This window comes from Anomaloglossus baeobatrachus, chromosome 10 (assembly GCF_048569485.1).
Source record: "Anomaloglossus baeobatrachus isolate aAnoBae1 chromosome 10, aAnoBae1.hap1, whole genome shotgun sequence".
Taxonomy (NCBI): Eukaryota; Metazoa; Chordata; class Amphibia; order Anura; family Aromobatidae; genus Anomaloglossus; species Anomaloglossus baeobatrachus.
The window spans coordinates 102,960,876-102,976,731 of record NC_134362.1 but is presented as its reverse complement, the minus strand read 5'-3'; the positions used below and the strand labels follow the sequence as shown (position 1 = coordinate 102,976,731).

The 15,856-nt window shown below is 44.0% G+C and overlaps 1 protein-coding gene across 6 annotated transcripts in view; it reads right to left on the bottom strand.

Annotated features, from left to right (window-relative positions):
- The window catches only part of ELP4 (elongator acetyltransferase complex subunit 4), a 687,452-nt gene that overhangs the window by 579,521 nt on the left and 92,075 nt on the right, over positions 1 to 15,856 (bottom strand). For all 6 annotated transcript variants that reach the window (XM_075325557.1, XM_075325560.1, XM_075325558.1 and 3 more), the window contains exon 3: positions 13,128 to 13,249. In XM_075325557.1, coding sequence (XP_075181672.1) covers positions 13,128 to 13,249 — 122 coding nt within the window. The remainder of the gene's footprint in view (positions 1 to 13,127; positions 13,250 to 15,856) is intronic.

Below are 15,856 nucleotides of genomic sequence, written 5' to 3'. Positions count from 1 at the left end.
GATCCAGCCTCTGGCTCATCCATCTGGTCCATCAAGAGTCACTGTCATTTAATCAGTCCATAAAACCTTTGAAAAATCAGTCTTAAGATATATCTTGGCCCAGTTTTGGCATTTTATCTTATGTTTCTTGTTCAAAGGTGGTTGTTTTTCAGCCTTCCTTACCTTGGCCATGTCTCTCCAGTAACGTTGCAGCTCTGAAATATGGTCAAACTGGAGGCAAATGGCATCTTCACGCTTGATTTTCCTCAATTCATGGGTAGTTATTTTGCGCCTTTTTTGCCCAACACGCTTCTTGCAATTTTGGACTTTTCAGAGCCCATCAAATCTCTCTTACGACCCATTTTGCCAAAGGAAAGGAAGTTGCCTAATAATTAAGCACACCTTATATAGGGTGTTGATGTCATTACACCACACCCCTCCACATTACAGAGATGCACATCACCTGATTTACTTAATTGGTAGTTGTCTCTCAAGCCTATACAGCTTGGAGTAGGACAACATGTATAAAAAGTATCATGTGATCAAAATACTCATTTGCCTAGTAATTCTGCACACAGTGTAGTGATTGTCTAGTGATGGCAGTCTCTGTCCAGATGACGTATTAGGGTATATGGATGGCATAGAGGGAGAGGATTACCCTCTTATACGGTCCCTTCAATATGCCAAAATGAAAATCCACTCTATAAGGGTACCTGGAGAACTTCGTGCTTCTATGCAGAACATAGACGCTATTCATATGAATTCTTCTAATGACTACAGCCAACAGTAGTAGGTAAAGGCCCAGTCACACTAAACAACTTACCAGCGATCCCAACAACGATACAACATGATAGGGATCGCTGGTAAGTTGCTAGGAGGTCGCTGGTGAGATGTCACACTAAGCGACGCTCCAGCAATCTCACCAGCAACCTGACCTGGCAGGGATCGCTGGAGCGTCGCTACACGTGGAAGCATGCTGCGCTTGGTAACTAAGGTAAATATCGGGTAACCAACCCGATATTTACCTTGGTTACCAGCGCACACTGCTTAGCGCTGGCTCCCTGCACTCCTAGCCACAGTACACATCGGGTTAATTACCCGATGTGTACTCTGCTACGTGTGCAGGCAGCAGGGAGCTGGCTTCTGCGGACTCTGGTAACCACGGTAAACATCGGGTAACCAAGAAGCCCTTCCCTTGGCTACCCGATATTTACCTTGGTTACCAGCGTCCGCCGCTCTCATGCTGTCAGTGCCGGCTCCCTGTTCCCTGCACTCCTAGCCACAGTACACATCGGGTTAATTACCCGATGTGTACTCCAGCTACGTGTTCCGGGAGCAGGGAGCCGGCACTGACAGCTGAGAGCGGCGGACGCTGGTAACGATGGTAACGAAGCAGCGATGTTGCTAGCGATGTTGCTTAGTGTGACGGTACCTTAAGGAATAGTATGCCAGGCATAATGAAGATTAGTTCACCCTCACACAAGTGGACAGATTTGCCTCATTGATGCTGAGTCGTCACACAAGTGGCCACAAAATACTGGAATCAATGCAGCTAGAACTGGGAGTTAGAAATGTCAGCCAAGATAAGCTGATTGCTGAGCCTACTTCTATTTACAAAAAGAGTGGTCTTCATGAAAATAAATAAAAGGAAATTAAAAGAGGAGTCCTGCAGAAAAACAAATCATACAAAAGGATGCTGCCCTACATCTTGATTTTGCCTTCCTGCTCCAAAAAAGCAAAGGCTCAACATTATGGAGGCACATCAGACTGGCAAAGGGTTAAACGGTACTAGAATGATGACAGTACCCAGAGGCTGAAACAAGGAACGTGTTTACCACTGTCTTGCCCTAGTGTAAATTCTAAACTTTCATGTCACTTTCTTGAAAAAAAAAGAAACATTAATTGCTTAAAGCAGTACATGCCCTTTTAGCATTCAGGAAGCAAAAGATGACAGATGAAAAATGTATATTTAAAGTGATATTTCATAGAAATGCTAATTTTTAAGTGAGGAATAACGGCTGTTTGTTAATGTAAATATATTATGCAAATATGAAAATGAAAATATGCTTTTGCAGAAAATGCTGTGACAATTACAAAAGTTAGATTTAAAACCATTAAGATGGATAATATAAACCTGTAACTAGATTCATGCTGCTTGAGCCACGTGCAGTATGACAGTCTGGCTGTGCGATTGTTGGAAGGTATTTTTTATTTTAAAAAGCAGCGGCGTTTCAGAGAAAATAAAGTCTGAAAAGCTAGTCTCACCCTATATACACGCCAGCGGGAAACCTGTCATTCAACTAGACTGAGCAGAAGAGAAGTCCACAAGGGAGATGAAGGTCTGGCACCAATTCCAGACACAAACCTAGCTCTACTTAATAGTCTCCAAATAGGAATAAACAGAGCTGAGATGATACCAGCATTCAGATACAGGGAGGTGCTCCACCTGGCAATAAGCACAACAGTCCAAATCCACAGAGGGAGAAAAGAAATGGTGGCACTCACCCTTAGTTAAAATCTTTTGATTTCATAACAAAATGGAATAAAAAATGGTGTTATGACCCAGCGAAGCTCCTAGGTGCACGAAAGTCACCATCATCTTAGTGTGCCCTGCGTCTCACCGTCATCTTAGCGTGCCCTGCGTCTTAGACGTATCCCGCATCCCCCTCCTGTATGTGTTTGTAATTTTTTGATGAAATAAAAGAAGTTTTCTACTAAAGGCCATGGACCCGTGAAAGCACCCCTAGAGGTGCGAAACGGTACCGTCATCCTCGTGCTCCCCTCCCTCCATTCCCTCATGTCTGTTTCACCTGTCAGCATCGAAAAATAAAACAGTCTCACACAACCGAAGAGTGCTGCCCTTCTATTTTTCTATGAATTTATACGCTTTGGCTGGGCAATAGCACCTTGGTTTGGAGACTCCATGTTCCAGCAGATCAGGAAAACATCCATGAGTATACCCGGCACGCCAAGCAAAATTTCCAAGGCAAGAGCCACACTGAATAGTGTTGGAACGGGATCACTATACTACCTCCTAAATAGGTAAGCGGTGCTGTGCACATTCTTTCTGATTATATTTCAAGTTTACAGGTCCTCTATGCATTCCACTGCAGGTCCTCTATGCGTTACACCGCAGGTCCTCTATGCGTTACACCGCAGGTCCTCTATGCGTTACACCGCAGGTCCTCTATGCGTTACACCGCAGGTCCTCTATGCGTTACACCGCAGGTCCTCTATGCGTTACACCGCAGGTCCTCTATGCGTTACACCGCAGGTCCTCTATGCGTTACACCGCAGGTCCTCTATGCGTTACACCGCAGGTCCTCTATGCGTTACACCGCAGGTCCTCTATGCGTTACACCGCAGGTCCTCTATGCGTTACACCGCAGGTCCTCTATGCATTCCAGTGAAGGTCTTCTATGCGTTCCACTGCAGGTCCTCTATGCGATCCATTCCAGGTCCTCTATGCATTCCACCGCAGGTACTCTATGCATTCCACCGCAGCTCCTCTATGCATTCCACCGCAGGTCCTCGCACTCCACTGCACTGCGTCCCAGGTTTCTCTGCCGGCCGAAAGCAATCATTATCGTTAGATGTGGAGATTGTGTGTGTGTGACTGTGTGTGCGATCTGATGTGTGTGCGATCTGATGATGTATGTGAGTCTTGACCAGAAGCAGGGGAGAACCACGAGGAACATACCTGCCGGGAGCGCCCGCCGTAGATCGCAGGAGGACCTAGGAGCAACACAGACTCCCGGGGTATGGAAACCATGATTCTCCTGGAAAGGTGGGGGTCTGCATTTTTTGGGGGGTAAACTTTCCTTCAACTGTGTTACCCCAAGAATAACCTCTACCCTGAAAATAAGGAAAATAAGCCCTTACACATTTTTCGTGGCAAAAAATCTATAATACAGTGTCTTATTTTCGGGGAAGCACCGTACATATACTTATAACATATTGACTTATGATTACACTATTTTAACTATTTTCTAAAATGTGTCTGTAACATTGTGTACAAACAATCCCGGAAAGCAGTAAGTGACACATGTGAAGTGTTCATGTCGTCTTTTTCAAGCACATTCTGAATGAATCAGCCTGGAAAAGCACTAAAAGAACACGCCAAAAAGAACAAAGTAATTGTCCTGAAAAAGCACTAAAAAACAACAAAAAGAACGAACATAAGCCCAGCAATGTCAAAACAGCTTGTTGTGCATGTAACTTCTAACTGTTGCAGGCTTCAAAATCTGTGAAGTGGCTACAAGAAGTGAGTGTTCCATTCTTCTGGCAGTCTCCTCTTCGAAGTCATCACTATATTATATAAAGTAAAGATGTTAAAAAAAATGACAGCGAGAATACCGCTGCTCAAAAGGCGTCTAATTATGCATCAAAGACACGTACCGGCATCTAAAACATGCTGTATGACCATACCCGAAGGCCTCTACCAGACCATCATCACCGCCTTAGACCTGCCTCTGTGCTTCTCCAGCGTCCTCGGAGGCTGATCCAATCACACATATCAGTACAGCTTCTGAATGACAGTGTGACAACAATGATTTCTGCAGTTAAGCTGGCAAAGACAACCTGGATTTTTCTGATACATAGGTGTGCCGTCCGCCAGGACCACAGACTCAGGATGGCTGTCATGTACAGACTAGAGGCTAGCAGCCCACTCAGTAGGATCCCAAGAACCCTGAAACCCTTTAACCCCTGTACAGGGATCTGGAATTACAACAAGGTCCAGGAGATCGCTGCCTATGGAAGGCTGCAATCTAGGAAAGAGTAAGTCATCAGGCTGGGTCCAAACCAGCAGGTACAAAAATGGACAAAATCGGTAGGCAAGAGGGTGGTCAGGAAAATAGGCTAAGGTCAAAGCGGACATAGCAGCGAAGAACAAAACACGGCAGGCAGGAAAGTAGTCAGAACAGGCAGAGGTCAAAACAAAGGGATCAGAGGTTCAGGAGCATGTTGCGAACCAGAGACAAGCAGTATACTACAAGACTATATCTGGCGGCGACCAGCAGACAGGAGGGGGAATAAGAAGGGTGTGGTGCCTTCCCATTGGCTGTAGCTGAATGATGGTAACTTCAGCTGGAAGGCACATGCCACCACAGTCAGCCAGAGGTACTGCAGGTCCCAGGGAAACCCAGCTTAGTGGATGGGCGGAGCCTGCGCCCACCAGAGCCACTGGCACTGACTCCTCCCTTATCACCAGCACAGTCCATGGCGGGAATATGGCGGCGCCTGGTGATCGACGCAGAAGTCGCAGGAGCGGACTCTGGTGGAGAAGTGACAATAGCATATAGGAGAAAACAGGACACCACTGATATAATACAGGCACGATGAGGGGCGCAGGAAAGGATTTCTGGTCTTTGCTTCTCTTTAAAACTAAAGGTTTTTGAGTTTCTTATTAATGCAAATTAAAATAAACCTTGATATACAAATAAAATAAACATAAATAAATACATTGATAAAAATATAAAAAGCGACAGGCTGCATTCTGTGGGATCAGATCCAGGGCGGATGTTATAATGCGGCTGTAGATTCATTGCGGCAGCCGGTGACAGCCCGGGACAGATCCTCAGAGCGGGTGCAAAGAATTCTGCCTGTACTCAATCTGATAGTCTAGAAAAACACTAGGCACGACAGTCTTTTTTTCTTCCTTGTGAGGTCTTCCATTGTTGCATTTCATAGCTGATTTTCTGAGAGAGCTGGGAGTACAAAAGGCATGAATATGTTTTCAAAGGATGATGGATAAATTGCCGGGTGGTATATAATATACCCTACGCTGTTGATGGGGCTTTTTATCTTTTACTTGTCTCTTTTCGCTACACACATTTTATTCTTCGGTAATTACGGCCTGAAAGAATGTCTTTTCCCCTTCCAAGTATCAGCAATATTTGTCTTGCTTATAGGTTCAGGATCCTCCCAATTACATATCATAAAATTAAAGCAGGACAATTATAGCATTTCACTGCGAGTAAAAGACGTTGCCGACACCATTGTTTTGGTCACTGGTTCCTCTCAGTGTTGGTAGCAGGCTGCGTGATGTGTGCGGGACAATGTAATGTTATCCATCTGGACGCCCAGAGAATACTGTACTTAATAAGTTACAGCTCCGGGCTGCCATAGATGTAGTAGAGTGAAGATCGTCAGCGTAGATTCACGCACTTTGCTGTTTGGCACAAGTCACAATAACAGATTCATCATCCATTACATCAGTGGCCAAACAAGAGCAGACTGTCCTGCTACTGCGTGGGTCAAGTGTCAGTGAATACCATTACAGGGTATGTAAACTTATGCAACTATTTCTTATATTTCCCTATTGTAGGAAATGAAAAAAAAAATTACCAATAGTCCTGATTAAAGGTAAGCTGCCACCAGGTTCATGCCCTATGCAGCCCCAGTGACATACACTCACTCTAGTGCTGTATTACTTTTTCTTGTAATGGTTTTATGAAATTGCTGGTTATCTTTGCAGCCATTGAGTCCTCTCCATAATGAGTGAGCACTGCCAAATCCTCAGTATTCAAGAGCCGTGACTCAACCACCCACCTGCCGCTGTCTGACAGATCTCACCATGCACCACATCGGCTGGGCTAGCGGACATAGCAGATCTGCAGGAAATAACTAACGCTTTTATACAAATGGCTAAAAAAAAGAAAGTGATACAGCACTAGAATCAGCAAGTCTGTCACTCGTTTGAGCTGCCTTCAGACAGCATAAGCCAAGCAACACATTCACTTTAAAAGCAATCTGTTAACAGGTTTTTGCTATGTAATATGAGGACAGTATCATGTAGGTCCTGAGACACTGATTTCAGGAATGTGACACTATGTGCTGTCATTTTCACACAATGATTGTCTAATCACCAGGAGATTATCACTGCCTGGACTACAGCTCACATGACTGCTAGACCGACCACGCTCCCTCCAAAATTAAAGCAGCTCACTGTCTACAGACAATGTACACAGAAAGCTGTAGTATGGGCGGGGGCAGTTTTCTGAGCTCTGCTGTATCTAAAAACTCTTCTGCACCCAGTAAACTAAGTGATACACTGCAAGAATCAGGGTCTCTTTTCTTACGCTATGCTGATCTCAGATGAGGTAGCAAAAACCTGGTGACAGAATCTCTTTAACTGTGCTGTGCTATGCTTCACCACACAAACGGTCTACAAACCAACATGTAACATGATCCTGCAGTTCTAGGATTTGTCTTTGCATCTGCCTCTATAACAGGGTGTGTTCATCTTATCTGCGTATGTTGCACACTACTTCTATAAAGACTATTTGCCAAGTTCTTTAATTTTTTATTTTAGATACAGAAATTGCAAAATGAATCCAGCAGTGATTAGCATTCTCTGCATTCAATAAAGCAGCTTATGCTTTCTGACCCTCATCTCAGCTAAACAGGCTTACCTTTCAACCCCTGTATCATCTTTATCTCAGAATTCCAAACAGTTATTCAACACTTAACTCACTCCTGTTTACCCACCATTGCCCAACTCTGACCGCTATCATCTCTGCCAAAGACTACCTCACATTTCAAAAAGATGACCAAACAAAGCAAGTCATCACTACTCAACCACAACAACTTTTATGTATACCTAACATTGCCCTTCCCCCATAACCTTCCTCCCCACCATCACTAAAGGATAGCTTACTCATCTCCTCTCCAAATCGCAACTCACCACTTGTGCACTTGAATCTATCCCATCCCACCTCCTCCCCAACCTCACAAACCTGGCCCTAACCCATCTCTTCAACCTATCATTAACTTCTGGTACTTTCCCTTCTGCTTTCAAACATGTCATGGTCATGCCTATCCTGAGGAATCCATCCTTCAAACCGACCTCTACATCCAGTTATCACCCAATATTACTGCTCCTGTTTGCTTCAAAACTCCTCGAACAGCAAGTCCATGCTGAACTTTCCTTCCAATTCACATCTAACTCACTCTGACAACCTACATTCCGGCTTCCTTCCCCACCATTCCACTGAAACGGCCTGAACCAAAGTTACAAACAACTTACTGCCAAAGCTAACAGACAATGTTCTGTACTCCTTTTATCGGTCTGTCATCTGCATTTGACACAGCTGACTACTCCCTCCTACTACAAATCCTTTTTTCCCTTGGTGTTAAAGACCTTGCCTTCTCCGGGATCTTTTCAAACCCTTCCAACTTTTAGCAACTCCCACTCCCACACTACCTCCTCATCCCACTCTCTATGTTGGTGTTCCCCAAGGTTCGGTCCTGGGATACCAACACTTCTAAAACTATACATTTGGCCTGGAACAATATAAAGTCCCATGGCTTCCAGTACTACCTATACGCTGATAACACTCAGATCTATCTCTCTGGTCCAGACGTTAGACACTCTGGGATTATGGTCAGTAGAGAGTTATCAGTCATATTTGTTCTTCTCATAACACTCTTCTTCTCATCAATCAAAATGTGGACAAAGCTGAACTTATCATCTTTCATCTATCTCACCTAACTCCCCTACTCGATTGATCTATCTATCACAATAAGTAACAACACACTTTCCCCTGCACAGGACGTCTGTTGTCTTGGAGTAACTCTTGAATCTGCCTTGTCCTTCAGACCGCACATCCACGCTCCTGCTGCCTTCAACTCAAACATATTTCTAGAATTTGTCCTTTCGTCAACCTTGAATCTACTAAAATGCTAGCGCTACAGAAGAAAAGTTTACCAGGCTCCTCGTATCTTCTCGCCCTACTACCTGCACCAGTGACCCTATCCCCTCACATTCCCTGCCTGTCACCATCACCTAGCTAAAATATTTAACCTCTGTCTCTCATCTTGTGTCTTTCCCTTCTCCTTCAAACATGCCAGCATAGACCCATTGATTAAAAAAAAACATCCCTCAACCAAAACTGCACTGTTAATTTCAGACCTGTCACTAATCTCCCTTCCATCTCTAAACTTCTGGTTCATGCTTGTCTAATCCGCTGTCAGATAACTCTGTTCTTGACCCTCTATAATCCGTTTTCATCTCCTTACACTCTACAGAAACTGCTCTTACTAAAGTCTCTAATGATCTAACAGCTAAATCTAATGGTCACTGCTCCCTGCAGATTTTTCTGGATCTCTCTGCTGCATTTGATACTGTGGATCACCAGCTGCTCCTCACTATGCTCCGCTCTATCGGGCTCAAGGCCACCGCTCTCTCCTGTTTCTCCTCCTATTTCTCTCACTGCTCCTTCACTATATCTTTTGACAGCTCCTCTTCCTCTCCTCTTCCCCTTATTGTCGGGATTCCTCAGGGTTCAGTCCTAGGCCCCCTCCTCTTCTCGCTATACACTGCTCCTATTGGACAAACCATCCGTAGATTCGTCTGTTAGTACCATCTATATACTGATGACACCCAATTATACACTTAGTCTCCTAACATCACCCTGCATTACTACAAAACACCAGTGATTGTCTGTCTGCTGTCTCTAACATCATGTACTCCTCCAATCTAAACTGAATCTGTTAAAAACTGAACTTTGGTTTCCTGCCTCTACTAACCTTCAACTAGCCTTCATAAACCAAATACTGCCATTTCTTTGTGTGGTTCTACAATTACTCCCTAGCAGCACACTCGTTGTCCTGGGGTTATATTTGATTCAGATCTTTCCTTCACTCTCTACATCCAATCACTCGTTTGCTCATGTCACCTCCACCTCAAAAACATCTCTATAATTTGATCTTTTCTTACCGTTCACGCGACAAAAATCTCTTATTGTCGCTCTTATTCAGTCTCATCTGGACTATTGCAACTATCCACTAATCGGTCTCCCTCTTACTAAACTCTCCCTTCTCCAATCCATCCTGAATTCAGCAGCCAGGATCATATTCCTCTCCAGGCGCTACACAGATGTGTCTTCCCTGTTCCAGTCATTGCACTTGTTGCCCATCTGCTATAGAGCACAATATAAACACTCATCCACAAAGCCCTTCCCAGTTCGGCACCACCCTACATCTCCTCCCTAATCTCTGTCTATTACCCTACCCATGCCCTCCATTCCGCTAATGACCTAAGACTGACATCCTCTATAAGCCAAACCTCCCACTTGCATCTCCAAGATCTCTCATGAGCTCCTCCAATTCTTTGGAACACACTACCAAGAACAATTCGCTTAATTCACAATACTCACAGTTTTAAGTGTGCCCTAAAAAAGGACTTATTTAAACTGGCCTATAGCCTATCTTATCTAAGGGTATGTGCACATGTTGAGTATTTGGAGGCAGAAATTTATGCACCTTTTCTGCATTTCTTGGCTGGAAAAATGCAGCTGCAAAAATGTACGTTTTTGCAGCGTTTTCAGCAGCAGCAGCGTGTTACATAATAGAAGGAGATAAAAGATGGATAGAGAGACAGACATGTAGACTTATTATTATTAGTACAACCCCACAACATATAATAAAATTGCACCCTGTGGAGATTATTGGACAGTTTTTTATGATTAAATAAATAAAAAGACGACGTGGGGTCCCCCCCATATTCTTGATAGCCAAAGGTAAAGCTGAGGGCTGATATCATCAGGTTGGAAAAGTTCATGGTTATTGAGTCTTCTCTAGTCTAAAAATAACAGGCCACAGCCGACCCAGTGGTGGCGCATCACATTAGCTGTGCCAATTCTGGCACTTTGCCTTGGCTCTTGACTGACCTACAAAGCCATTTATAAGGTGCCTCCGCCATATATCTTCAAACTAATCTCCTGATATCTTCCAATATGTAATCACAGTCCTCATAAGACCATCCAATCATCTCCAAGACTTCTCCAGAGTATCCCCCATTTTCAGTAACTCGGTGCCTCAACAAGTTTGATTATTCCTTCACATTCAGAACCTTCAGGTGATATTTGAAAAGCCATCTCTTCAAGAAAGCTTACCACCTGCTATGACTCCGCTGCCTCTTCACCACCACTGGAGCTTCTGCAACCCCCCAACCTACTGTCTTCTTCCCAATATCCTGTAGAATGTAAGCCTACAAGGACAGGGCCCTCTCCTCTCCATATCGTCTCTCATTGTTAGTTTATTTACTGTATGTAACCCCTTCTCATGTACAGCATGAATCAATGATGCTCTATAAATAATAATAATAATAATAATAATAATAAATGAATGAATGAACGAATCTGCTAGAATTAAAACGCATCAGCTCACTCAAATTGGGGCAGTAAATTCAATGTTAATCAAATATTTCTTTTTATGCTGTAACATTTGTAGGGTGGGGGGGGATACTCACATTGATATTCATCACTGCAGGCCAGACTCTTCTTTCCATCGGTGTGAATATGTTACCCCCTTCCCCCCCTCGTCTATCCCCTCTATGTACAGTTACTCTACTTGGAATATACGTTTTACCATTCAACTTTCCATATCAAGATAAGTCTGCGTGGAGCGAAATTTACAGCTATCTTTCATGCATATATACAGTGCCTACAAGTAGTATTCAACCCCCTGCAGATTTAGCAGGTTTACACATTCGGAATTAACTTGGCATTGTGACATTTGGACTGTAGATCAGCCTGGAAGTGTGAAATGCACTGCAGCAAAAAAGAATGTTATTTCTTTTTTATTTTTTTTTTTTAAATTGAGAAAAGTTTATTCAGAGGGTCATTTATTATTCAACCCCTCAAACCACCAGAATTCTGTTTGGTTCCCCTAAAGTATTAAGAAGTATTTCAGGCACAAAGAACAATGAGCTTCACATGTTTGGATTAATTATCTCTTTTTCCAGCCTTTTCTGACTAATTAAGACCCTCCCCAAACTTGTGAACAGCACTCATACATGGTCAACATGGGAAAGACAAAGGAGCATTCCAAGGCCATCAGAGACAAGATCGTGGAGGGTCACAAGGCTGGCAAGGGGTACAAAACCCTTTCCAAGGAGTTGGGCCTACCTGTCTCCACTGTTGGGAGCATCATCCGGAAGTGGAAGGCTTATGGAACTACTGTTAGCCTTCCACGGCCTGGACAGCCTTTGAAAGTTTCCTCCCGTGCCGAGGCCAGGCTTGTCCGAAGAGTCAAGGCTAACCCAAGGACAACAAGGAAGGAGCTCCGGGAAGATCTCATGGCAGTGGGGACATTGGTTTCAGTCAATACCATAAGTAACGTACTCCACCGCAATGGTCTTTGTTCCAGACGAGCCCGTAAGGTACCTTTACTCTCAAAGCGTCATGTCAAGGCTCGTCTACAGTTTGCTCATGATCACTTGGAGGACTCTGAGACAGACTGGTTCAAGGTTCTCTGGTCTGATGAGACCAAGATCGAGATCTTTGGTGCCAACCACACACGTGACGTTTGGAGACTGGATGGCACTGCATACGACCCCAAGAATACCATCCCTACAGTCAAGCATGGTGGTGGCAGCATCATGCTGTGGGGCTGTTTCTCAGCCAAGGGGCCTGGCCATCTGGTCCGCATCCATGGGAAGATGGATAGCACGCCTACCTGGAGATTTTGGCCAAGAACCTCCGCTCCTCCATCAAGGATCTTAAGATGGGTCGTCATTTCATCTTCCAACAAGACAACGACCCAAAGCACACAGCCAAGAAAACCAAGGCCTGGTTCAAGAGGGAAAAAATCAAGGTGTTGCAGTGGCCTAGTCAGTCTCCTGACCTTAACCCAATTGAAAACTTGTGGAAGGAGCTCAAGATTAAAGTCCACATGAGACACCCAAAGAACCTAGATAACTTGGAGAAGATCTGCATGGAGGAGTGGGCCAAGATAACTCCATAGACCTGTGGCGGCCTGATCAGGTCTTATAAAAGACGATTATTAGCTGTAATTGCAAACAAGGGTTATTCCACAAAATATTAAACCTAGGGGTTGAATAATAATTGACCCACACTTTTATGTTGAAAAATTATTAAAAAGTTAACTGAGCAACATAACTTGTTGAATTGTAAGATTTATGCATCTGTTAATAAATCCTGCTCTTGTTTGAAGTTTGCAGGCTCTAACTTATTTGCATCTTATCAAACCTGCTAAATCTGCAGGGGGTTGAATACTACTTGTAGGCACTGTATATGTTCTTCTTTATGTATATTTGGAAAAAAACAAATAAAACCAGTGTATAAATAAACATTTTTTTTATATATATATACTACTATACTACTATAATATCTACTGGTTACCTGAATAATTTTGCATGGAATATCGCTGGCAGATGCGATAAAGACTTCATGACCACTGATAACTCCTTCAGCCAGGAAATACTTGAGCAGAAGATTGGAGTACGTACTGTAAGTGTCCTCCTCTGTGAATAGAAAACAGAGTTATTTATAATATAAGTAACATATCCTCTATTGAACATTGTAGAAAAACACTGACGGATTAATACTGAAGAGAACAGGTGACAAGTACACAGACATGTTCAAGATGACCAAGCGTTATGCACTCTATATACACATGTGTTGTAATCCATATGCTGTTTTAGCCGACCAAGTCCAGAGTATAGATCACTGGCACTGCTCTGCTACAAGGGAGCGTCTCCCCAATTGAAGTTTTATGTCTTCCTAAGAGGTCGAACCTCTGTTTGGGCTCCATAGAGTGTGTTATTTTTACCATGTACTGCATTATTGGGGTTGCAAAAGGGTTAAAGGGATCCTGTCACCAGATTGGGCGACTATAAGCTGCGCCCACCACCAGTGAGCCCTTATATACAGCATTCCAGAATACTGTATATAAGAGCAGAGGAAGCGCTGTAGAACGTAAAAATCACTTTGATAACAGTATAAACACTCACCTAGGGGGTGGTTCGGTCCGATGGGCGTCGTTGCTCTCCGGTCCAGCGTCGTGTGGATGATGCATCCTAGGTCATCCACACAGGCTGGCATTGCGGTCCTGCGCAGGTGCACTTTGATCTTCCCTACAGACAGCAAATCAAAGTGTTGTAATGTGCAGGTGAGAAGAAACGTTAAAGACCACCCGCGGCACTACAATACTTTGATCTGCCCTCAGCAGGGCAGATCAAAGTGTGCCTGCGCAGAACCGCAATGCCAGCCTGTGTGGATGACATAGGACACGTCATCCATGCTGGGATAGGTAGAAGGAAGATGGCAATCGCCGGAGAGAGGAGGTGCCGGAACGAATAGCAGCGATGCCTATAGGACTGCCCCCCTGGATGAGTATTATAAAAGTGATTTTTATGTTCTACAGAGCAGCCTGGACTCTAATATACAGTATTCTGGAATACTGTATATAAGGGCTCACTAGTGGTGACCGCAGGTTGTAGTCGCCAAATCTGGGGACAGGTTCCAAACACGCAGTGGGTAGGAGTTTCATGAAATCACATCCACTTTGCTTGAACAGTTTAACGCATGGAATAAAAAACACAGCAGAACAACGTGGGAACATGGCCGTGATGTAATGCCCTGCTAGCACAGACGAGCACATCTACATGCACAATGCCCGGCTGAGACTCGGGCTCGGCCTTCCATGGTGCACACTGAATTACAGGGACAATCTGTGTGCAGAGCTCCGCCCACAGCAATAAAAAGTGCTGCTCAATTCTTCAAAAGCAATTACATGTGCAAAACACACCATACATTTAGCAGAGGTGTTACCTACTGAATCCTAAATAACTAGAGATTTCACAGATGCAAACATTTGCATACATTCATTTCCACTTCAAATCTCCCATCTACGTTACGTGAATAATAGTAAATTCCTCATCTATTGCTCTCAGATCATTCAGGCACAGTAACACATTATTCTTAATATGATAATTCTAATAATCCACTGGTTACTGTCACAGACGTACATGAAAATGCAAAAATAGGATGAATCTGTATCCTTAAAGGAGCTGGATAAAACCCGTCTGTCCTCATGGAGAAACAGTGCCCTTCTGTTGTATGTGGTATTAGAACAATGGAAACAACTAGTCACAACGGCCGTAATATTGCAGACTGCAAATGACTGAAGGTCACTGTCAAGGGGTGTGATATGGTAACTGGGAGTTACCACCTAGACTGGCCCTCAGACTAGGGACCCTAAGCTGCCCTTATTCCAGAGGTACACCAGATGGTGGAGAGGTCAGGACGGCCAGCATAGCCCTGACTGCTAAGTAGCCGTGGTCTAATCCCCCTCTCTTCCCCACTCTCTAGGAGGGCAGAGACAGGAGCAATGAATCAACAAAATACTGACGGATAGGGGAAAACCAAAACTCAAACTCACTGCAAGCACACACAGGGGTAAAGATAATACACGTTCAGGGAGAAATAAAGTACAGGGAGGAAATAAACAAACAACAAGGCTATTTCCACAGCAAACCAAATAGCATACAACAATTCACCAACAACTGGATTACCATGCACAAGGACTGCTATTGCTGGAGGAAAGCTAAAGCTATTGTAGCACCCCTGTGGTTAGGCGCTACAGGGGAATACAGCACCTTAACATCAAGGTGCAGTGCCCTTTGGTCACAGGTGAAAGAGAGAGGAAATGCAGAGTCTTATATTAGACTAGAAGGTGGCCCGATTCTACGCATCGGGTATTCTAGAATTTACGTATTGTGTAGTTCATGTATGATTTTTGTTATATATATATATATATATAGATGTTGTTGTGTGTAGTTACCAAGTGTTTGTGTAGGGCGCTGTACATGTTCTGGGTGTTGTCTGGGTGTGACGGGGGGTGAGAGCGGTGTTGTATGTGTGTTGCGTTGTTTGTGGAGCGCTGTGTGTCTGTAGCGTTGTGTGTGTGTTGCGCGGTTTGTGTGTGTGTGGTGTGTTTTGGGGGGAGGTATGTTTTGTGCAATGTGTGTGTTGTGCGGTATGTGCGTATATTTGTGTGTGCAGCGTTGTCTGTGTGTGTGGGTGTCTGTGTAGGGCAGTTGTTTGTGGTTCCCAGTGTGTGTGTGTGT